At 47.0% G+C, this 24,527-nt stretch overlaps 3 protein-coding genes across 4 annotated transcripts in view; 1 reads left to right on the top strand and 2 right to left on the bottom strand.

Annotated features, from left to right (window-relative positions):
- The window catches only part of FERMT3 (FERM domain containing kindlin 3), a 52,964-nt gene extending 49,750 nt beyond the window's left edge, over positions 1-3,214 (top strand). Inside the window, exon 15 of the mRNA XM_055000131.1 lies at positions 2,474-3,214. Within this exon, the coding sequence (XP_054856106.1) occupies positions 2,474-2,653 (180 nt within the window). The 3' untranslated portion in view covers positions 2,654-3,214. The remainder of the gene's footprint in view (positions 1-2,473) is intronic.
- Positions 3,215-3,704: 490 nt separating this feature from the next.
- On the bottom strand, positions 3,705-12,269 carry TRPT1 (tRNA phosphotransferase 1). The gene is made up of 7 exons (XM_054971358.1): positions 12,051-12,269; positions 9,241-9,322; positions 7,908-8,077; positions 6,627-6,801; positions 5,882-5,938; positions 4,717-4,827; positions 3,705-3,828 (listed from the first exon to the last, which is right to left on the bottom strand). Exons 1-7 carry the CDS (start codon positions 12,141-12,143, stop codon positions 3,806-3,808), a joined length of 711 nt encoding a protein of 236 aa, XP_054827333.1. The 5' UTR covers positions 12,144-12,269; the 3' UTR covers positions 3,705-3,805.
- Positions 12,270-16,853: 4,584 nt separating this feature from the next.
- NUDT22 (nudix hydrolase 22) lies at positions 16,854-23,048 on the bottom strand. Of its 2 annotated transcripts, none has more exons than XM_054980225.1 (6): positions 22,965-23,048; positions 20,789-21,299; positions 20,341-20,451; positions 20,165-20,262; positions 18,577-18,670; positions 16,854-17,222 (listed from the first exon to the last, which is right to left on the bottom strand). In XM_054980225.1, the coding sequence occupies exons 2-6, from the start codon at positions 21,254-21,256 to the stop codon at positions 17,118-17,120; spliced, it is 876 nt and encodes a 291-aa protein (XP_054836200.1). In that variant the 5' UTR covers positions 21,257-21,299; positions 22,965-23,048; the 3' UTR covers positions 16,854-17,117. The 2 variants fall into 2 exon arrangements, with proteins under 2 accessions (XP_054836200.1, XP_054836191.1); XM_054980216.1 differs by lacking the exon at positions 22,965-23,048 and adding an exon at positions 22,673-22,870.
- Positions 23,049-24,527: the final 1,479 nt, after the last annotated feature.

Raw genomic sequence — 24,527 nt, 5'->3', positions numbered from 1 at the left:
TATTAGAGAATTCAGTTGTGATTCCTTCAGTCAGAAGTACTGACTCCACAGAGTAGAGATGTCAGGTGTTTGCTGGGCCATGCAGCCTGTCAATAAATCCAAACTCTCAACAATGGCTGCCATTCTTTGTAATCAAAATAATCACAGGCAGTATGGGAAATTCTCAGGCCTCATCTTCTGCCTGTTCCAGGATAATGAGAGATGGCAATATCCCTTCTCCCCAATCCCCTGCCTGCTTCTTACCTTGGTGCAGTGTGCACAAACTTTGGTGTGTGTGTGTGTGTTTTTAAAGCTTAGCATTTTCAGTTGTGGGCCTCAGAAGAAATGCCGCAATCAAACTAGGCAATCTTCAGCTCCCCATCTGCCCTTTTGTTTCCATTGGCCTTGAAAATCAGCAATTTTTTTTACCAGCATACCTGATGCTACAGTGCATTTGTGGAGAAGAAGGGATGAGTTGGTGGGAAAGTTAAGATTTGCTTCTTGTTGACCTGGAAGAGAATTTCACTCACCACAGGTGATCAAGCAAGTTGCTATTTTAAAAGCTTGCCTTCTAGGCTTAAGAACATAAAAAGCGCTTTTCGGGGCAGTCTTAGCCATGGGGCCACCGGGGCAGTTGCAGCAGACCCTGCACTGAGTGTCCTTCACATTGGGAGGGGGGAGGGCTTGGACCACTGAGCTGCCCTGTTTGGGAGCCCCCTGCCCTGCTGATGCCTCCCACAGCAGGCAAGGGGCATTGCCCCCCCAGCTCAATTCCGCTTCACTGCCTGACTGTCAAGCAGCATTGGCAATGAACTGGGATGAGGGAGGGGCTGTGACATGTCATGTCATGCCCCCCCTCTCACCCAGTGATTCTGGGGCTCCGCCTGGAGCCCCAGACTCACTAAGAGCTAAACTACAAGAGATGAATTACACGAGGATGTGCTTGTGAAGGAAGTCGCAATGTTAGTGAGGAAGCCGAGTTTTAAAAGACATATCAAGAGGATTTGTCAGTTTCCCTCTCTACAGAGCCAGCTCTGATAAAGCTCTGATAAAGCTCTGATAGCTCTTTAGAGGGTTTGTTAATTTCCTCTTTGCCTCCAAAGGGTCATCAGTTTCACCCCCCCTTCTAGGAGGCGAAGAGGAAATAAACAAACCCTCTAAGGCAGGATCTTTGCTGGCTCTGTAGAGAGGGGAAATTGAGAAAGCCTTCCAATCTGTCTTTTAAAACTCAGCTTCCCAGCTAACATTGCGACTCCCTTCACGTGCAGGGCTGGCGCGCCCATTGAGGCCAGGTAGGCTGTGGCCTCAGGGCGCGAGGACACTGGAGAGGCGCTGGAGGGGGTATCAGGGGCGGAGGCGCGCACCGCAGAGCTGGCGTGGCTGGCCTGCAGCTGCTGCAGCCAGCCAGCCCCATGCTGCCGCCGCCACATGCCCCCAGCCGGCTGCAGCAGCCACGAGCCGCTGCCGGGGCAGCGTGCAGAGCGTGGAGCCATTCACCGGTGAATGCCCCCGGCTTGCGCTGCACAATGTCATTGCGCAGTCCATGGCGCGCGCGCACGCTGCGCACACGCATGGGGGGTTGCCGCAGGCGCTAGAACCCCTGGCGCCGGCAGTGTTCACATGAGTGTCCTTGTGTAATTTGCCTCTTACCGTTTAGCTCTAAGACTGCCTCTGGAGCTTTGGTGGAACAAGCCCAGGTGGAACAAGCCTCTCGTCCAGCAGCCAGTATCCATAGCAACTGAGTCCACAAGAAGAACAAGATGGCTGCAGCCTCCCCTTGTTCTTTGTCAAGCAACATCTGGTATTCTGAGGTAGACTTACCTCCATTAAGGTGTTGTGGTTAAGACAAAACCACAGAAAATGGGTCCAACCTTGTTTTCAACTCATCTAAGCCAGTGGCCACAACTATATCATGTTAATTAGGAGTTGTGTGAAGGACACCCCTCCATCTCTCCTGAATCTGCTGCCTATCCATTTCATTACATGACCCTCTCAAGAAGTTCTAGCATTTCGAGAGACGAGAAATTTCTCTCTCCACTTCTTCCGCACCATTTTAATAACCTCTTATCATGCCCACTGTTGCTTTTCTAAACTTAGCCCATCCACCCACAAAAAACATCAAACAATATTTTATTTGCCTCATTTATACCCCACCTTCCTCCCCAATGGGCACCCAAAGCAGCTTATGCCATTCTCCTGTCCTCCATTTTATCCTCACAACAAGCCTGTGAGGTAGGCTAGAATGAGAGTGTGTGACATGCCCTAAGATCACCCAGCAATCCATGGCAGAATGAGGATTTGCACCTGGGTCTCCCAGATCTTAGTCTTGACTATAGGATGGATTCTGAAAGTTCGTTCTACTAATGGTGACATTTGAACCATGTTCTGAGGGAAGGCACCACCCCAAAACAGACAGATCCATCCCTTTAACTTTTTCTTCGTAAAGAAGATGCTCTAACCCTGGAATGAATTTGTGCTTGCCCTTCTTCCCTAGGTGGCCATCGAGTTCGACGAACACATCAACGTGGCTTTCAGCTGCATTTCCGCCAGCTGCAAGATTGTGCATGAATATATTGGCGGCTACATCTTCCTGTCCACCCGCACGGCTGAAAGTGCCCAGGAGCTGAAAGAAGACCTTTTCCACAAGCTGACGGGTGGCCATGAAGCTCTCTGACCTGGCACTACCAAGCAACACTTCCTCCCCAGCAGCACACACGCTGGCCTGCCTTCTCAAGGAACGGTCTGGCCAGCGCTGATGGAAACCTGAGGTGCCCCCTAAAGACTTGAAAGGCCAAGCTATAACTGATGCTGGGGGCTAATGATCAGATTCCCCACCACCACCCAATTGACTTCTGTGTAGGTGCCTGTAGAGTTGCCAATTCTGGGTTGGGGAATTTCTGGAGATTTGAGGTTTGGAGTCTGGAGAAAGCAGGGTAAAAAGACAGTACTTGTAGTGTGTCTGTCTTTTCCCTCCATATTAGGGCTAAACACAGCCGAGGGGGCAAATTTCAGGGAAACTGCATTGAGTGGGGAGAGTTATTTCTCCTATTGGGTCCCCCCACAGCTGCTTTTGCATTTCACAGGCCTCATAATTACGTCTCAGGGATCTGATGTGGGGGAGCAGGGGGGAGTAGTCCATTTTATTTTAAAGGTATGGGATTTTTTTAAAAAATTCTGTTTTACTGAAGGCCCCTCAGCTGAGTTTTGCTTTTTGTATTCTTATCTACCCTAAAGAAATATAAATAAAAATGTTATTGATTCTCAATAATGTATCATGGTCTTTCTCTCTTGCTTTGCCCTGTGACCTGCACTGTCACTGTAAAAAAACCCTTTAATTGCATTGTCTAGAGAACTCATCATTGCACATTTTCGAGTGGCCCTTTTATTTGGTGAGGTTCTGTTCCTTTTCCTAGGTGGCTGACAGCCTATTATTTTGCTAGAGCACCTACAAGAGCTAAGTGCTGGGTCCCATGAACCAGATCAGAAATCCATATTCCAGCATGCTATCTTCCCCTCTCCAGCAAAGCTTATAAGTGTAGCATGAAGGCTAGAGTGTTCCCTTTGCTGATTGTTCCTAGCCACTTGTATTCAGATACAGACTGCTGCTGAACATGGAGGCTCAATTTAGCCATGTGGGCTACTGATAGACCTTCTCCCCCCCCCCCCCGCCCCATGAATTTGTCTAGGTGCTGTATGTAGAAAAAGAAAGTGCACATTCTATATTTAAATAGTGACATTTATTGTTTAGTAATAAATTATATGCACACCAGAAATTGTTATCTCCTGGGGGAAATGTAGAAGAGGGCAATCCTGGTGCAGAGGCAGGTCACTCAAGAGAAAGCCGGCATCCTTGGGAGAAAAAAAGGGGTGAGCAGAGAGGTTATCGTGGATTAGGCACGTTTCTACCTATGTGGTGGTCCTGTCCAGTTACACTAAGTTTCTGGGAATCAATATTTAGAGAGATTGTTAAATAACCTGGGAAAAAATAAAACTGACTGCTAAATTAACTCTGCTCAATTTATTTACCAATGAAGGTTTTCTATGTAAGCAAAAAACACTTAATAATTTTCTTTTAGTTGCCGTTAGGATACTTACTGCCCAGTGTTAGAAAAATGCTAAAGAGATTTCCTTGGATAGGTGCCGCTAAATTAAGAAATATAGCAGTACTTGAAAAACTAAATGAATAATTAAATAAGATTAGATTAATTCTGGGGAGAAAAAAAGAATGATGATTTTAAGATTATATGGAATGGTTTCATAACTTATCTAACGGAATTTCCAGAATATAGCTCTTTTAAAAATGTTCTTTTATTGGATGGAGACCCTTTCCTGAAATTTGACTAAGGTATTGAATAGTTCTTTTTCAGAATATTATTATTTAGAAATGGATTTAATGAATGTATGTTAAATTGTAGCTAAGTTGGATGGAAGCTGTTTCCTCTCCCCACCACATGAAACATGAAACAAAAGGGTATATGAAAAAAGGGGGGTGGGATCTGGTACTACACAAATGTAAACAAAATAATCTTTTAAAATGGGTAGAAGTGACACATGTCTATTTCATAAGCAGTATTCTTGGTATACAGCTGCTGAATTACCTAAGTGTGAGGCTCTTTAGACAATCATAACTGAAGAGCATTCAGGGTGGGATCTGGGTGGGTGATAATGCATCCACCAAACCTAACGGGCACTAGAATGCAAAATGTGTTTGTAGGTTTAGTCTGACTATAAACTTACGGACAGGCCGGAGCTGCAGGGCTTCCTGGAAGTAGCGGGGAACAAGAAGCCCGTCGGCATTACCGGGTGTGAGGATGACACCATTAGCCGAGTGGTAAAAAGGAATTCCGTCTGCAAGAGAAGAAATCAGGTCTATAGCACTCCGCACACGTTGGATAATGCACTTCCAATCCTCTTTACAGATCATTTGGAACGGATTTTTTTGTGTGTGGAACAAAAAATCCACCTCAAACGATGGATAAAGTGCATTGAAAGTGCATTATCCAACGTGTGCGGAATCGGCAACGAACTGCTGTTCCTGGCCCCAGAAAGTAGTGCAATAGGATCCCCAAATTTCATATCCTTTTATTCTCAATTCAGGTTTTGTTGGTTTGAAGAATTCCTGAGATCCAGGGTGCCTGCGTTCTATTCCCTGTTCTCCAATGTGATGGTAAGGGGAGATCTAGAAAGTAAGAGCCAGAATAGTATAGAATACACAGCAGGAATCTCCAAACGGCACAGAAGTAGACCCACAAATGGCTCCTGCATGGTCAAAGTGCACGCTCTACAAAGGCAGCACACACCACTTCAACCCTACGTGATTCACTGCCTCCTTCCAAATTGGGTGGGACATGTTGTTGCACTTTGACCTCTGGTGCCTTGGCCTCAATGGCTCACTCAGTCCTTTCTGACGCAGCAGAATGGTTGCTCCCCAAAGGAGGCTTCCTGTTGCACTTCTGCACGAGTCCCAGTTCCAGGCTCGTTTTCTTCCAATTAGGAGGCAGGCCCAGGCAGAAACACACAGCGAAAGCACATAACTGTTATGCTTACACACTCTAAAAGTAAACCACTTTGGGTATAACCGTGAACAGTACTTCCCATTTTAATTTAGAAAAAAAAATCTCAGCTATCCAAAGTTTGAGAAACTCTGCTGGACCTGGGTTCAAATCTCAACTGAACTCTGAAACTCAATGAGTGAAGGAAATGAAGCCAGCCATGATCTCAAAAGCCAACCTTGATCGTTGTCTTGTCGCAAAGGTAAGATGGGATGAGCTTGTGGAAGGAGGAAAGGAGACAGGCAGTAATAGAGGAGGCAAAGAGTGAACGGAAAGGTCTGGGCTACAAACAGTGGCCTACCCCATTTCTTCTTTAACTGGGGGGTGGGCTCTGCTTCCTCCTCACTCACCTGCTAGAGCTTTGGCTGCATCGATGATTATGGCCACCTCACAGCTGTTTCTCATTCCTGCAGAGCAAAAACCACATAAGGGTCTGTCAGATACAGCTCCTGTCTTGCTGAGGACACTTATCTCAAGGGTAGGGGGGCAGGAAGGACAAGACCCCCCCATACATGCAGCTGAATGAGCCAGCTCTACTAATAACACCCTGTAAATGGAAAGCTAGTTCGGCCTGCTGAGAGCTAGACTAGAACCCTGACACGCTCATTTTTTTTAATCTGCAGGGAGTTTTTACACATGGGAAAGTAATTAAAACTGGGGCGCTTCCCAATTGCGGTCTAAAGTGGCACAGCCCATTTCTGCCACCTCAGGCCCACTTCACACATGCTGGGAAATGACCCACACCCTGTGGATCCAAAGCAGGAGCCCAACGCTGTTATGAACAAAAGTACTCCACGGCCCTTCCAAAACAGAAGGAGAGAAAAGACTTTCCCAGTCCCTCCAGAAGACTATTCAAAAATCAGAAGGGACAACCACAGAAAATGACACCTTTTGTACTTCAGTAGACAGTCTAGTGGAGAAAGAATGTTTAAGATTCCCTGTTGGATTGATCTCAGCCGGCAGTGGGGTGGACACAGAAAGAGGCAATACTGGAGAAATTCAGTGGAACAGGGCTGGGGCTTGTGTATTGTCCTAGGTTGGCCATTACAAAGTCACTAATTTCCCCTTTGTGTGTTAGGAGAAAGGAAGACTCACCGCTCAGGATAGCCCCGTCCCCTGGCAATCCTGGGGCCAAGTGGATGTGCGTTCTCCCCATCCGAGACAAGCCCGTACGTCGTATTGCTGGCCAGTGACGCAGATACGTACCATGTGCCACAGTGTCTGGGAAGTCTGCGGGGTCCAACAAAGGGACCAATTCCAACTCAGATACCTGCAGCACGGAATAACGGTCCAGATACCGATCCACTGGAAATAACCAACTCATTCCCACTTCCCCCCCATCCCAATTGTTCTGCCCCCTTTCTGCAGCCTTCCTTTTCCTTTTTTGCCCTATGACATCAGAGATGCTTAATATGATGAAGGCTATAAACTTTTAATAAGCTAAAGAGGTGCAACTAACTGGGCAGTTTAAAAAATAAATATATTATATTTAATATAAGTGCAATACAAAAACAACTAACAGCAGGTCCCTCCTTAGAAGTGACATTCCTACCCTCTCTCTCACTTTGAAGGGAATGCCTCTTCTGAGATGGTGCCTGCTGTGTGATCTCTGGGCATTATCTCAGAAGAGGCATCTCCTCTTCCTTTGTTGTGCTTGAGGTCCCTGCTGCAATATATGCAGGCATTGTCTCAGAAGAGACATTTCCCCTTGCACAGGAGGGGAATGCCTCTTCTGAAATGGTGCCTGCTATAATACGTGTGGGCATTATCAGAAATCCCACCCCCTTTTTTTTCTTGACCTGCAGGGAATACTTCTGTTAATACGATGCCACCTGTGATATATATAAATATAGCATTATCTAAGAAGAGGCATTCCTCAATCTCCCTCCCTCAGGAGGGAATGCCTCTTCTAACATGATGCTGGCTGAGATACACAAAAAGCATATTTTTTTCTCATTCTTGTGCAAATTTAATTAGTTAAAATTCCTATGCTTCATCCAGTATGGCTTCTTTACTCAGATGACAGCCCTAGACCAAGATGCTTCTTTCCATCAGCTGCACCTTTGCAATTCAGATTTCCTCCAGAATCTTGCTCCTCAAGCACCATCCCTCCCCCTATATCCAGTTACCCAGCTTGTATCTAGAGGGGTTACCAGGAGGAAGAGGGCACCTGGTATTTGGAAACGGACTACTTCTGCAGTCATTGAGCCATTGTAGCTAATAGTTGTTGACAAGAGACCTCTCCTCCATGAGTATACAACAGCATATCCTCCTGTGCTTTTAACCCTGTGCAATCCTGATATACACACAGCCCTTCCATTGATTTCCTACCCTGCCTGTCTTTGACGCATGCTCTGCTATCCCGTACTCACCCACCTGCAGTGAGTGCCCTTGATTGGCACGGATCTGGGGGTGTCCATCGGAAGGGTGCAGCCGCATAGCAAAACGCTGCTTGTCATTTGTCTCTACGACGCGTTGCACGTCACCCGGGGACCAAGCCTTAAACTGGGGCAAACAGAGGACTTCTGCTACGTCCACAAAACCATCTGCAGTCAGAGAAGAACAAGAGCATCATTTGACCACCCTGTTGCCAGCGAGACTGTGCGTACACAAAAGCCCGGCTAAACCATACCAAGGCTCTCTTCTGATGCTGCTCCCTAAGCACTGGAATTCAGAAGTTTACTTTTTAGAGGCAGTCCCACGATTATGGAACAACCTCCCCAGGGTGGAGGCATTTTTACGATTGTTGTTTTTACATTGTAAGCTACCTTGAGTGCCATAAAGTAGAAAGGCGGCTAATAAATATTTTAAATAAATATTCAAATAATAAACATGGAGGTTCCCTTTCCTCACCATGGCTAGTAGCCACTGATGGATCTGTCCCTTCTACCTTAGAGCTTGGCTCTGTTTCTTGGGTCGTTCAGAACTCTTGGTTCCACAGGTATCCTTTTATGTCCCTGCTCTCTGCACATGCCACGTTCACATTGGACTGAGTGTGCATATGTGTTTATTATAGGGAAGACTTGCATTTGGGAAGGGGGCTTGGACTGGGTTTGATTTATAATCTGCTTTCTCACCCAGCTGACTACAAAAATGCCAAATGTCCAAGTGGCCAACTGTCAGTCCCTGGCAGTTAGGTCCCTCAAGCTCTCCACAGTTAACACGCAGGTGTTCCCATTGAAGCAACTTTATTGAGAGCCATACAGTTCAGGATGTTCACACAAAGGTGGCAATTGGCAGAAGTGACAATTCAAACAAAGGCATTACTAATTATAGGGAAACTTCCCGCCCGTCGGGTTCGTTGACATTCTGGCGCGAAAACCCAAAGAAGTTACATGGGAACTGATTAGTTTAGACTAGACAGAGTACAAAGTGAAATCAGCCCAGTCTCTGGGAAAAGATACATTGCTGCATTCAGCAGCTCGCTCGAAAAGTGAAAGTAAATATTTTCAACAGATAAGGGAGAGGCCCCACTGGCTCACCTGCCTTTCATGTGAGCAGTTTACACACTCTCAGATGCTGTAACAGAATACAACTTTAGCAAAACAGTAATGACCAGTACAGAATGCAGAATACAGTAACGGCAGGTAGGCTGGCATACATGACACCAACTTTTCTTTCCACTGGGGCTTGTGTATTAATTAAACAAAAATGCAACTGGTGAGGCTTTTCCAGGCAGCGGGGGAGAAGACAGAGCAGAAACACTCACCAGGACCCATATGTAACCCCAGCTTGTCCGCACCGTGGCGGAGGGCATAAGAGAGCGCTTTGGACAGGCGAACATCAGCATCCTGTAACACATTTCGTAAAGAAACAGTCAGCAGGCCAGGGAGTAGACTATGGACAAGAAAGCAGGGCTCCAGCCAGGGAGTCTTCCAAAAATTGGGGCCATACGTAAAGGACTGTTGTAGCTACGGTCATCAACATCCTGGAGGGAAAAAGAGTCCTGTCTCTTTAACAGAGGAGGAATGTGAACCACGCAAATTCGTGGCCTGTTCTGCCTCAGGCCCAATTCAGAAGAAACAGACAGATAGAGTCCGATGAGGAGAGGAAACAGTTACTTTATTCGAATAGAGGGAAGACCGTGGATACAAGGGCAATAAAAGCCCAGTAAAACCAATCGTTCTTCCGAGGTTTGAGAAACATTACCATCAACTTTTATCACCTTGGGTTTATTATGTATTCAGTAAGTTATTGGTTGAGTTAGTTACGTGTACATATGACTTCGGATCATTCTATTGGTTTAGCATAATTAGGGGTTGTCCCCTTACTCAATTAACACTAGCCCGGATCTGTTCCCATCCTTGATGTAACTAGCAGGACAACTACCCATTGTTAATTTATTCCATTACATGATATAGGTGCTGGGCAAAGAACATTTCCCAGCATTCCTGAAACAAAGGCTTTAATGCAAGTGCCCCAATCTATGGCAGGATGATGACCATCTATCTCTTGCAATGTTGCCAAAGAGGGAACTCAGATTTTACAGGCCTGGATATTAATTGTTTTGTTCTCACAGATTCTAGAAATGCAGTTTCATTTTCTACCGTCAGCACTTTTGTTAGCTTGCAAGGACAAGAGAAAGATGGGTAAGGGGCTTCTCTTAGTGTGGCTGTGTAAAGACAAAAATCATAAAACATGATTACATCTACATTCGTATAGTTATCTTTCTGATACACGTTTGTGCTATATCTAGAGTTGCATAAAATATCACTCAGGGACTCTGGGGGACTCTGCTTACTAAGAATTTAGGGGGGGGGGTTCAGGGCTGCATCCCACAAATGGGATATTATTTACCAGGAGATGTTCTTTACCTCCGTGCCATTAAAAGCATCAGGTGCCAATTTCCACAATTTCTATTAAAGAGACAAGATTTTTTCCCAGGCCTGTTTAGCAACCAGGAGTATAACACAGTGATTAAAAGACTGGAAGGTGCTGTCAAGACACAGGTGACTTATGGCAACTTATGATTTTCAAAGCAAAGACGAAAAGAGATGGTTTCCCATCAGCAATAAGGAAACATGGTCACTGTATATGGAGAAAACACAACTCCTTTGTGGCCTATCTTATCAACTGACCCTCTATGTCTCCTCTTTGCAATCCAAACAGCATACAAATCAGGAAGTCCTTAGTTTGAATTTAACCTCCGCTGTGAATTCACTAGGTGGCCTCAGGACAGCCACGCTCTCAGGTTCAAGCCCCACTCTCTCCACACTTGCGATACAGAGATGAAAATGTCCTACCTCACTGGGCTGTTGTAAGCATTACAACCAGCTCATATAGGCAAAGAGCTCGGAACAATTGCAATTGCTACGTACACACCAATACATATTATTATTATCTCTATTTTCCACAATCCACCAGATGTTTGGGCTGGAATTTTTGGTCTCTCACCAACTCAGATTTTATCTAAGAATCTAGGAGTCAGTGAGGTATAATCTTAGGATCTGTCATGTTCCAAATAGTGCGACTGTCTGCAACTGTCCATGTGTTATCCTGTCTATGTCAATATTGCCTAGGTGTTCAGTTAATCCTTTTAGAATCGCACCTGTCATTCCTATCACTACTGGAATAATCACTGTATGTTTCTTCCAGAGATGATGAACTTCAAACCTTAGATCCTGACATTTTGATATCTTTTCAATCTCTTTTTCTTCAATTCGACTGTCACCTGAGATTGCCGCATCAATCATTTTGACCATTTTTTTACTTTCAACCACAGTAATATCCGGAGTATTATGTTCCAGCTTCTTATCTGTTTGGATTTTGAAACCCCACAAGATCTTAACTTTCTCATTTTCAACCACTTTCTCAGGCTTATGTTCCCACAGGTATTTTGCATCATTATTACTACAACATCGTGTTTAATAGAGCATAATATAAACCTGTGGAGATGTTGGCCATCCCCCAATATATTTATACCAAAAGCAGGAGAGCACGTAAGATGTCAAAATTCTGTATGTTGCTTCAATTATTCAGATTGTGAAGGCAGGAAAGGATGAGCCATGTGCTCAGCTCTCATGGCCCTTATACAGCCAGGGTAAGATCTCTGCTTTGGGGTTAGGAAGGAAATTTCCTCCAGGCCACATTGGCCAAGGATCCTGGAGTTTTTTGGCCTTCCTCTAGGTATTGAGCAGGGGTCATTGGGGCAGTGGGTGGGGATAGCTATGAATTTCCTGCACTGAGCATTGTGTTGGACTAGATGACTCTTGGGGGTACCTTCCAGCTCTGATTCTAGGATTCTAAATTCCCTTCGCTTTTATTTTTGCCAGAGGGGGGAAAAATAGCTTCTTAACACACAAAGCCTGACCCCTGAAGGGGCTTTTACAGTGGCACATAAGAGTTCATTTCTGTTGGTTCGGTAGCAATATTAAAGAAGCTGCACAATAGGAGAATCCCATCCACCCCAAGCCACTCTCAAAACAGCAGGACTTTCAAGGGACAAGAAACGTTGTGCCTCAAAGGCGGGTCTGACCGAGCAGAAGGAAGCGAGGAGCTTTGGCGGGGACGATCTCAGACCTGATCTCTGCGCCTTCTCCGGTTTGCCTGGTTTCGAGCTCTCCTTGCAGGGTTTTGGGGTGGCTGACCAATGCTGGACCCCTCTGCCTCCATAACAAGGATCCCACCAATGTTTGCAAAACCAAAGCCCCACTGGAAATCAGCCTGTTATCCCCCCCGCGCAGGTATTTATTGCAACTTTCTAAATTTACGCACACACCCCAGCCGCCCCCCCAAACCTTCCTGCCCTACTTGTATGCCATATAGCCCCTCCTCCCAGACCACAAGGAAACCAGAGTCGACGTGCCACAAAGGCTTCTGGGATTTGTAGTTTTCCGTCTCCACTGAGTCCCAACCCCTTTCTCCTTAAGCTGGCATTGCACCTTACAGTTAGGGAGCGCTTAACTGGAGTTAGGATCCAGCCCAATTCAACCTTCTCTGCTGTTTTCAGGCCCCTTCATTTCCTCCCGGTGAAAGTATTTGGGTTGCCACCTCCAAGGTGGGAAATTCCTGGAGATTTGGGGGTTGAGCATGGGGGAGGGCAAGGTTTGGAGAGACACTTCAGCGGGGTATTATGGCATAGCGTCTATCCTCCAAAGCCGCGATTATCTGCCAGGGAACTGATTTCTGTCATTTGGAGATCAGTTGTAATTCCTGAAGGTCTCCAGGCCCCAACTGGAAGTTGGCAATCCTTACGTGCATAGCGCATTGTGCATTTGGGAGCCAAATTCATTGCAAATGGAAGAGAGTCGAAAACGTTTTGCATCTGACGAAGAGAACTGTGATTCTCGAAAGCTTATGCTACAATAAAGTTGGTTAGTCTTAAAGGTGCTACTGGACTCTTTTTGATTTTGCTACTACAGACTAACACGGCTAACTCCTCTGGATCTATGAAAATGTTTTGTTGTCAGGTTTTTCTAGTAGGGTTTAGCCTCGGATTATGAGCGCACCCACCTCAGATTTCTATTTTTGATGCTCTTGGATCATTTGTACGCTTCCTCCATCACCCACCTTCGTCCCCAGTTGTCTGGGAGGAAAGCTGGCATGTAAAATATTGCACATAACAAACATAAATCACAGGGAAGATAAGGAGCGCGATAGGCACCGCGCATCTCTCTCAAATCATCCTTTGATTTTATTCCTAAAGCCGTTGCGGCACAAGACTTCAGAAGCATATAAACATATATATTTGATACAGACAGAAACTGGATTTCTCCCTCGCTGATGAATTGTCAACAAAGGATCCCCCTCCAGTGAGAATTTAATATTTCTTCATTTGGGGCTGTACTTATATTTCTTGCTCCGCCAGTGCATCTGAAAAAAGAGCTTTAACTCCCAAAAGCTCATTTTCTGCAAATCCTGTTAGTCCCTAAAGTGCCACTGGACTTTAAAAAAAAAAGTGCTATGCAAATTAAAAATCCAAGATCCGACGGGCAGCTATTGCGAAGTATGACCACTGAGTGGCGCTGTCTGCCTTATTTTTGCGCTCCCTTTTGGTCAGGTGAGGTTTGTGTATCCAGTTTCCTGCGCCCAGACTTGGGAAGGTCATTTCAAGAGCGAAGCGAGTTGAGATCGGGCGGGGGGGAAAGAAGCCTGAAATACCAAGGAGCGGGAGATGGGCTGCACTGGCAGTTGGGACAGGGAAATTGCAGCAATTTAAGGAGCGGGGGAGTCTGTAGACGTAAATGCCAGACAGAAGCTCCTATTAATGGCCATGGGGAGAATAAATAACCTTCCCCGACTCTTTCTCTTCCCTTCCGCAGTTGTCTGCTGAAATGTCGATTGTGATCTCCTTAGGGGCAGGGACCTACTTAAGATGCACAGCCGTCAAGGTCAGAAAAGCCCTGCTGGAGCAACTAAATGGTCCTCACAAATTCCCCCCAAAGTCTACAAGCTAGGTAGGAAGTCTCTTCTCTTCATTGCCCACCCCAACTGGTATATAAAGGTGGTAGAGAGTGCCCTCAAGTCATAGCTGACTTATGGTGACCCCTGCTGGGGTTTTCAAGGCAAGAGACTAACAGAGGTGGTTTGCCATTGCCTGCTTCTACAGCCCTGGTCTTCGTTGGAGGTCTGCCAGCCAGTTACTAACCAGTCCTTGTTTTCCAAGATCTGATGAGATCAGGCTCACCTGGGCAAAGGTACGCTACCTCTAAATATGGAGGTTCTGTTTAGCCATCCTGCTGTTCATAGACCTTCCCTCTGTTACTTGGTCTAGTTAGGCCTTATTAATACTGATCTTGTATTATTGGTAATTGTTTGTTCTTTTCAAATTATATGTACAGGAAAAAGGCAACATAAAGGGAAGGAGGGGTTGCCAGAAAAGCTCCGATCCTTTGACTTTAGCAGAGGTGGGCAGTGCAAAAATCAGCCCATGGAGATTTTCCCGCCATGGAATCTCTCTCTTTCTCTCTAGTATGTGTTGAACCTTACCTTCCTCCAAGCTCAGGGTGGCAATAAGCGTTTTATCTTCACAACACTCCTGTGAGGTACAGTTGGCTAAGAGTATGTGAACTGGCCCCAGGTTACCCAGCAAATGGCACGGCGGAGCAGGGGACTCAAAATCATCATCTGCTAACTGCTGCAACATTTATCTTGCCTTTCCTGTCATGAGCTTTGGCCACTGCACGTAATTTTTCCTTCCTCCAAGTTTATCCTCACAACAGCATGAAGCAGGTTAATCTGACAGTGTGCGACGGTCCCTAGGTCACTTGGCAAGCTTCATGGCTGAGCAGGAATTCGAACCCAGATCCTGGTTTGATACTCTGGGCTCATTTCGAGAGGGAACACACAGGAACGCAGTTCTGGCAGTTCCCCAAAGAGGTCACACGTCAGGTGGCCCCGTCCACCTCTCAGCCATTTTGGGCCCATTTCGGCCTCTGATGGGTGGTGCAGCGGCCTGATCCCAACCATTTTGGGCCCCTTTCCAGCCATTTTCAGCCCCTTTTTGCCATTTTGGGCCCCATTTGGGCCCTAAATGGCCAGGATTGGGTCCAGAAACAGCCAGAATAGGTGATGTCAGGGGGTGTGGCATATGCAAATACCAATGACACACTTCCAATGATGGCAAGAGACGTGGCATATGCTAATGAGTTCCTCCAGCTCTTTTTCTACGAAATGACCCCTGCTAATTACTATGCCATCCTGGCACACTGTTTCTGAGAAAGGAACAGCATCGGAGGGGCTGTGGCTCAGTGCCTGAGCATCTTCACGGCCTGCCTAAAGCTCAAGGTTCCATCCCCCGAATCTCGTTGCACAGACCCAGTCGTAAGCAATGCAAATGACCTTTGCTAAGACTGTGGAGCACTGCTGGCTGCCAGTTTGAGCAGACAATACTGACCTTCCTGTATCAGTGATGTGATTTGTTAGGAGGCAGCTTCACGTGTGTTGGAGTTGGAAGGCCAGTAAAGAGGTCAGTACCTGCGTGTGACAGCCCCTAAACTTTTGAACTCTTGAGAAGTTACTGCGTTGTGGGACTCGAGCACTGCCGGCCTTTTTTCACCAGCCCTGCTGCTCTATCTTAATACCATCTTGAAATGCGAACGTAAAGAACGTCAGTAGAACCTTGCTGAATCCAATCTGGAATCAAGTCCAGGGCACGGTCCGAGAATCAGTGCCACCCCTTCCTGCCACCCCACCGGGCCAAGCAAGGGGCAGCCGTCACCCTGTTTCCTGGTTGCTGCAAGTGGGCAACCCAAACTCCAAGATGGGGTAGGCGCAAGCGGCGGCAGGGAGGGCCTGCTGTTTTTCTTCTTTTTCCTGCACTCTGTCGGGGGTGGGTGGAGTGATGGGCACTTAGGTCTCCCCAAGCAATGGGCTAACAGAGGCAGCTGCCCAGCTAAGACTGTCCCCGGCTGTGAAATTTTGCTTGCCCCCTTTCTGCAGACCAAACTGCTCATAAATGCACAAAAGTGGGCCAGACTCGTACTTTTTCTGGACAGGCGGCAGTGTCAGGTGGATTGAAGCCACATCGCTGGTGTAAAAGGAAAGGGGGGGAGATGTCGCTTATAAACCAGAGGTAGTTGAGTAAATGCAGCAGCTGAGCCCCTCGGGTCACGGCTCAGACACTAAGCTGCTCAGGAGCGAGGTGACAGGCTCCTTGGATTGTGGGGTCCCGGATCCCGACTCATTAACTGCCTCCAAGCTGCCAATAATCCAGATAATGGCAGCTCAGGGAGAGGATCAACTCTTTCCTTGTAATGCGGCCCCTCTCACGCCACCCTTGCCCACCCCTCATTCACCCAACCCCTCCACCCCTGCGAGAGACACACTCTGGCTAGCCTCCAGAGTTACTTGCGTGCAAACACAGGGAAGAGACAGGCTTTGCCTGGAGCAACCCATTTACTTCTTGGAAGAGAGACACTTCTTTACTGCTGGCATGTGCTGCTCTTTGCACGCATATAATTTGCACAGGGATAAAGGGTAAGAATTTCCCAGAAGTAAGCCAGTGAAAGGCATAGCTGAGGCTATGTGCAGTACTCGCCTTCCCAATAATCTAAGCTTTTAAAAAAACACGTTTCTAGTCCTTATGTTTGGTTGATTTAAAAGCATGTAAGTGATGCCAGCTGTAATTCTGGACACTTGTAAAAGGGCTGCTGGCTGAGATTAACAATGGTTAGGGAGGGGGTTGCAAAGTTTCTGTGCCCTCCCCAGAACCAACAAGAGCATAAATTATGCCAAATCTGGATCACACAATTATATATATATAAATATACATTTTAAAAACACGGGTCGCAGGAAAAAGTAGCTAGTATTGCTGATTAGCAAGCGTGAGAAAAGCAAAGTGCAGTAAAGTAATGAATACTCAGAAAGTGAAGCCCAAATACCTGTAAGAAGTTTTTTAAAGATTTTATTGAGGTGGGTGACTAGTAGGCACGGCAGCGGTAGCAGCAGGACTGGCAAGGCACAAGGAAGAAGTTAGCCCATTCAGCTTCAAGGTGGCTGGAGGGGAGGCCCACTATACATACTCCTAGAGTAATATTCCAGCTGTGCCAACAAACAGCTGGCAATTCTGGGCCAGAAAACATAAAGAAATCCTGATTGGTCCCTGAGTCACTCGTTTCCTCCTACTGTTTCTTCTGGGTGGTCACGTCACTGGCACAGGCCCATCACTTCTGTGTAGAGTTTTATGGCCCCTTTGGCTGAAGGGCACAGTTCCTTCCACAGGTCCCCATTCTGCTCCGTCGTTAGGATGTTCTGCACAAAGAATTATAGAATTGGAAGGTACAGGCTGCTGCTGACTTCACCTGTGTGCAGCCTGGTACCTGCAGGAGACCCTGTTCAGATCCTCACGACAATCACCCTGTGAGTTGGGTGGGGCTGAGAGAGCTCTGGGAAGCTGTGACTGACCCAAGGTCACCCAGCTGGCTTCAAGTGGAGGAGCGGGGAATCAAACCCGGCTCTCCAGATTAGGGTCCCGTGCTCTTAACCACTACACCAAATTGGCGGCTTCCTGTATTCACTGTGGCAATAGTTAATAGGCTGATCTTGACCACATTCACTCACAAGTATCCCATTTATGACTGCAGGATGTCCTTGCTAATATGCATGCTGAGGACTGCAGCCTTAGAAATAATACACTGCAAGGCCTGGAAGATGTTTTAAGCAAAGGGGATGATCCATGATCAGGTACGCCTTCAGCCAAAAATCATTAATCCCATTTAGGATTGGTCCAAAATCTGAAAGCAAAATCCTTCCACTAATCATTTCCTCACTGCATGCCCGAAAGATATCGCACATGGACTCTGGGTATGGTGAATTTATGCCACTGCTGTTAAATGGCAGGGAAAGGTCCAGAATCATGGTCTCCAACAGTAATCTTATGCCTGCTTAATCGGGAAGTCCCATTGAATTCAGACACCTAGTTCTAAGTAAACACACTTAGAGTCTCTCTACATAAGACATCTCACACGAGTAGGATCAAGTGAAAGATCTTACACTTGTTGTCCCATTGTGGATACACATGCACTGCTAGGGAGACAGAGTACACTTGAATATAAGACCACTCAGAAAGTAAGAGCCAAGCTACAAGTGATGCCTTACACAGGTTGGACACTTGCCAGCTTCCCTTAAGTTTTGATGGGAAATGTAGGCGTCCTGGTTTTACAGCTTGGCTCTCCATTACAGCTGCAAGACCAGGATGCCTACATTTCCCATCAAAACTTGAAGGAAGCTGACAAGTGTCCAACCTGTGTCAGGCGTCACTTGTAGCTTGTCTCTCAGTCACTTGAGTGTCCCTGTGTAAGATGTCTCGTGTAGAGAGACTGGTCAATCAGGGTGTACTGTCCTGACAATTTGCTCGGAGAGCCACTAGCATACACTCTTTCTAAAGGCATCTGGTGCCCCCAATGCTGCTAGCCAGAAGGTGGTACTGCAGTGCTGGTACAGGAGTTGTCAGGTGACACAGACAGGCCAATGGGGTTTCACTTGAACCTATAAAGCCTCTGATTCTGCCCAGCTTGGCTCTTTTGCACGAGCAACTGATCCTTGGGTGAAGCCCTAACTCCATCCAGATAGGCCAGATCAGCTTTGCCTCTGGACTGCCACTTACCTCTCTCGTGACAAACATGGCGCTAGTCGACTCTTGGGCTTCAGGGCCCCCAATGGCATAGTTATGCTGCACTTCCTCAGAAGTAAGGCTACACCTGAAAAGCAGAAATAAAGACCCTATTAGTGGAAGTGAATAAAATCTGGGAGCTGACCAGAAAAACCTGACTCTGTAGATCTGTGGATCTAGAGGTAGGAATCCCATCCACAGTGACTGTTCTGTGGGCCAGACACCAGCCAGAATCAAAACTCGTGGAGCCAGTTCAGGCGCCCGACAAAGAGCAGGCAAAAGGAATATGGGAAGAAGGGCCATGAAGACTTTGTGGAAGAAGGCCTTGCTTTGTGGCCACAGCTGCTGGCACAACCTAACTATGTAGGGTTGCCAATTCTGGGTTTGAAAATTCCTAGAGATCTGGGGATAGAGCCCTGAGATGGCAGGGTTTGGGGAGGGACCTCATCAGAGGGATTTCTCCAGCAGAACTGATCTCTGGAGATCAGCTGTAATTCTGGGAGATCTCCAGGCCACATCTGGAAGTTGGCATCCCTATGACTACAATCGGCCACACCTCCAAAGGCTCTCAAGCAGTCACAGGTCTCGACTGGGAACCAATCAGAGCTTGGAAGAACCTACAGCCCTGAGAGAATAGAATTTTTATAAGGACTTGTAGGCTGGTCAACAACATGAAGAAACTCGGTTCTACTCATGTGAGGAACCAGAGCCTATCAGGTGGCATGAGGCCCAGCATTTGATAAATGGATAACATTATTTATATCATTTTCCCTCTCAGTCCTCAGAGTATTCATTAACATAATTTCCCCTCAAAACAACTCCCTGTATGGTTGGCCAGAATTATTAGCAGGTTTCTTGCCAGAGTAAAGGAATTTGAAATGACACGTCCACATGTCATAGAGGCATTCCTGTGAGGAAACGAAGGAATGCCTCGTTACATAATGCCCATACAAATCACAGCAAGCTTAGCCATAGAAGAGGGATTCCTCCCTCATGAGTTCGGCAGGTGGGGAATGCCTCTTCTTTCATAATCTCCACACATTTCACAGTAGCCACTTGCCCATAAGGGACACTTCTCCTCTAAATAGTTAATAAATTTTCTTTAAAAAACAAACTGCTGTTCAATTAATTGTGGGTGCTCTTCAAAAACCAATCGACTATATTGATTAAGGTTGGTTGTTGTAGGTTTTCTGGGCTGTATTGCCGTGGTCTTGGCGTTGTAGTTCCTGACGTTTCGCCAGCAGCTGTGGCTGGCATCTTCAGAGGTGTAGCACCAAAAGACAGAGATCTCTCAGAGATCTCTGTCTTTTGGTGCTACACCTCTGAAGATGCCAGCCACAGCTGCTGGCGAAACGTCAGGAACTACAACGCCAAGACCACGGCAATACAGCCCGGAAAACCCACAACAACCATCGTTCTCCGGCCGTGAAAGCCTTCAACAATATATTGATTAATCACTGCAGCCTTGACAATTTCTCTCCCTATTATAGGTTGGGGGCACAGAGGCCAAGAAGTGGTTGGGCCTAGTTCTTAACCGTGGCTCTTTGCCAGTTGGCCACCATGTTGACATCACATGTATTACCTGACGTAGAATTCGGCACTGGCCCGGCCCCCACTAGTCTCATTCCGAGCTATCCCCAGCAACACCGGGCTGCTCAGGGTGGGCAGGGGAAGGTTAACCTAGAAAGAAAATGGTGGTTCAGAGAGGAGGGAGGGAAACCCAGAAAATGGCCCAGCCCTGTCCTGCGGGTGTCTCACCTCATCCTGAATCTCCCGCAACACAGAGGAAAACAACTCTTTCACCACCAGTTCTTTCGGGAGGTCCTGATGGCAGATGGATCCCTCTGAGACAGCATTTCCAGCCACAACCTGAAAAACAGTTAGTGCAAGAGTGAAGAGAGGAAACCCAATTCTATTCTGTACAGCCCAAGCTTGTGTTGTCTCCCCCACCCCCATTTTGGGTTGTCTTGAATGGCAGCAGAATTGGAGAAGGCCAGGCCGGACCCATGACTCATGTGATTTCAACAGGACATATGCAGAAATCTCACTGGATGTGTCGAGTCAACTACTGAGGAGGCGAGCAGGAAAGGTATTTGATTTTTCTGCCACAGGCTCCACAATATCTTAAATTTACTTCCCCGCATTGATACGGACAATGACAGGATTTTCCCTGTTCTCACACACACAACCACTGGGCAATACCAACCTGTGGTTCAGGATGCCCCCCGGGAATGTCAACCTTCCCAGGTGCCTCTCCTACATGCAGACTGCGCCGCAACAAGACGAACTTATCATCCGTTGTGTGCAGCATGGCACCCACCCCCAGGGGGTCGGCAAGGTAGGCCTGGCTGTTACCAAAATCTTCATGCCCCTGTTGCCGCAACTGCTCAACTCTGTGGGCCAAATTGGTTCCCACAAAGTCCTTGTAGGAGGTGAGGCCGAGGCGAAAAACTAAGACACCTCCCTCCTGCTTGATCGAGTGGAGCCGGAATTTGGCCCCGTCGAAGAGCCACGGGTTCTGCTGCCGCCGTGCCGCCCAAGCAGTCTCAATCTGGACCCGGTCGCCAGGTAGCTGGTGTCGGTCATACTGAGGGGAAAGTTCAGCTTGGACTTGACACTCGGAGATGCCCACTGGGGCCGTACACTGGAACATGAGGGAGATATCGGGATCCATCTTCTAGCTGCCCCGCGTCCATCTAAAAGCAGTCCTCAGACGTCTGAAAGACAAAGAGGATAGCACTTGCCACTTATTTTGCCACAGAAATTAAAGGCGAATTTTCCAACAGGCAAGGAATTTGGCTTAGCACTGGAGCACTTGTTATTTATACTGAACATCCCAGGTTCAAATCTCCTTCCCCTTGTATCCCCTGTTAAAAGACAGCAGAGCAGATGATTTTGAACTAGATGGACTATCAATGGTCTCACATGGCATAATCTTAAGTTCTTAGAAGAATATAGGGTTTTTTTTCCCCTGGACCCATTCCAGTGCTATAACAGCTGCCTGATTTCTAGAAACGTAGTAGGCATTAAAGGCACAGGACTAAGGTTGCCATCTTTTTCACTAGTCTTGCTCCTCTACTTCCAAAACGAGCATCGACAACATGATCAAGAAGGCAAAGTTTCTCTAGACAGGGAAATCAATGACAACAGAGGCTTCACTAGCTGAATTTCTACTTGTTCCAGCTGCTGTTTAAAGACACAGAGTGATAAAGACAGCAGCAACTATACTCTTTTGAGATAGAAATTCAGCCACTAACGCTTTCTCCTGTCATTGCATGCTCCAAGTTCAGACAATACACAACTGCTGGATTTCTTCCTGAAAGGCAAGGCGTCAAAGGCCTTGGAAGCCTTTCTAAGGGGGAGAAAAATACAAAAGTCACCAGCCATTGGAAGTAAGTACAGAGCAAGATGTGAACCCAGTAGCACCTTTAAAGACTAACTAGATTTCGAGTACGAGCTTTTGAGAGTCAAAGCTTTGACTATCAAAAGCTCATACCTGGGAATCGCATTTCGGGTGGATAGCCGTGTTGGTCTGCAGTTAAAGAGCAAGATTTGGGGTCCAAGACATAAAACCCTTGGAACTCTAGTTGGTCTTTAAGGTGCTATCGGACCGGGATCTTGCTCTTCCTCTGGAAATCTAGATGGTCTTTGAGGTGCTCCTGACCCAAATCTTACTCTTCTACTACAGACCAACAGGGCTACCCACCTGTAACTAACTACAGAGAAAATGAATTCGCAAATCCTGATCACATAACAGCCATGGAGGAAGAGATGGGCTGGATTAGACGTAGGATCCGTCTGGCCTAGCGTCCTATTTCCAACAGGGGCCAGTCACTTGTCCACAAGCAAAGCATGCAAACGACGCGCTCCCCCGTTTGTCTCCAAGGTGCACTGCCTCTGAACATGGAGGCTCCACTTAGCTAACAGCTACCCATAACGCTAACCGGCGTTAACTCCCCCACCCCCCACCCCATGCAGCTGCCTCCCTTCCCTGATAGGAGCTGCAGCCAGACTAGGAGGGGAGGAAGTTTGGGCTCCCGGCCTTGCTCCCGAGCGGCGCTGCGCAGGCTAGGCGAGCGCATTCATTAACCCGCTTTTTTCGCCAGTGGCGACGAGGGACCGGCGGCGCGTCCTTTAATCGGCTCCTCTGCCGACGAGCCACGTTCCTGTGTGCATAATGAACGCCCGGCTGGGCAGATGACTTGCAAATCACGCCGCGCTCAGCGGCGAGCTGCTCAAGCCCGGAGAGGCGCCTGGTGGAGCCTGGAGAGGAAGCGCGTCGCAAGGAACAGCCGGTCCCTGGACCCGAGCGAGAGGCGCTGCTGCGCTGCGGGGGTCCGCAAGGGTCGTGGCGGGGAAGCGGTTCCAGCCGGCCTGCTTACCTCCCGCTGCCGCCTCCCGGAAGGAAGGAAGTCCGGTCGCCGCGGCTAGGAGCCTCCCGCCTTGCGAAGCGCATTTCCTATTGCAGCTCGCTTGCGTTACCGGTCCCACTTAACTGCCCCCAAACATACCTTGGTTTTGCACCTTTAACATTATTTGAAATGGCATGCGGTCGGGGTGGTTGCCAACCGGCCACAAAAACGCCGCCTAGGGTATGCCAACTCTTCGGCCAAGGACGGGACACAGTCTAGGAGTTCTTCTTCTTCATTTTCTCCAGAGGAGCTGGTCTCTGTAGGCTGGAGATCAGTTGCGATTCCAGGAGAACTCCTGGCCCATCCTGGAGGTTGGCAACCTCAGTTGCCAGCTGGGACTGCTCGTGTGCCATTGAGTCATTTTTATGGCAGGGGGATAAAATGTGTCATGGATATGGCTAGAACTATAGGAGAACAATTGCTGGATATGACAAAGTTGTTCAAGAAGACACCTATGCACACAGAAACGGCTAGCCCAGCCCCATAACTAGATAGGTCACAAAGAGGTGACCTATTTAGAGGTTTAGAATAAAACCACCTTGGAGAGAGGCATAAAACAATAGAGTTACACGGTTGTATTGCCATGTGTATATTAGAAGAGCTCATTCATACAATGTACCAAGGCCCAGGTATCTGGGAATGGCAGGAGTGTCTTAACTTGAAAGAAGCTCTCAACATTATATGAGGATAGTTACATTGGTGGAAAGCCAAAAGATACTCTGAAGTAGGAGAAACTTTAACACAAAAAGTAGCAAGAATGAATTAGCTATTATATGTTTCAAGAAGATGTCTCAAATATGGATAATCTCGTTTAAAATCAGAATCATAGGGTTGGAAGGGACCTCTAGGGACATCTAGTCCAACCCCCTACGCAATGCAGGAAATTCACAACTACCTCCCCCCCACACCCCCAGTGACCCTTGTTCCATGCCCCGAAGTGTATGAAATCATACAGTTTAGTGTATGAAATCATAATAGCCAACAATTTGAGTCTCTGAAGCAGCTATTTTAAAAAAAAAAGGTTCTGAAATCCTATAAATAGGACAAGCAAAACTAATCGCGATTTTCCTCTTTAGAGAGGCTCCTTGCCTGTGATCTTCATATCTTTGGGTAAGAGACATTTTTGGATTCATGTAATTGCTCTTCTTTAATAATCTATATAGTTATGATGGATGGTATGATTTTCTGTTGATTGAGTTAATATCAAGAATACTGAATAATTATTTTGTAATAATAAATGCTTAAAATGGGAGCAGAGACTCCATAATTGTATTACTTGTGTGCAATACCCAGTAATGAACCTAAAACATTATCTGTGGCGTACCTCTTGCCAGGAGTTAAATTATTTGATATAGGAAACCTAACTAGATATTCAGGGTTTCTTAAGTGCATGTCTATATCTGAATCAGGCCTGACCAGAAACATCCAAAACAAAAGGTTTGTCGGTTGACGGAAAACATGCTGGGTCTAGCCTGCTCATCCCCTTTTATTTGCATGAATGATGGAAGGGGTGAGTTGCCAGCTGTTGGGGAA

This window comes from Eublepharis macularius, chromosome 1 (assembly GCF_028583425.1).
Source record: "Eublepharis macularius isolate TG4126 chromosome 1, MPM_Emac_v1.0, whole genome shotgun sequence".
In the NCBI taxonomy this organism is placed as follows: domain Eukaryota; kingdom Metazoa; phylum Chordata; class Lepidosauria; order Squamata; family Eublepharidae; genus Eublepharis; species Eublepharis macularius.
Note: the sequence above shows the minus strand (reverse complement) of the source record. Positions and strands in the feature narration are given on the sequence as shown.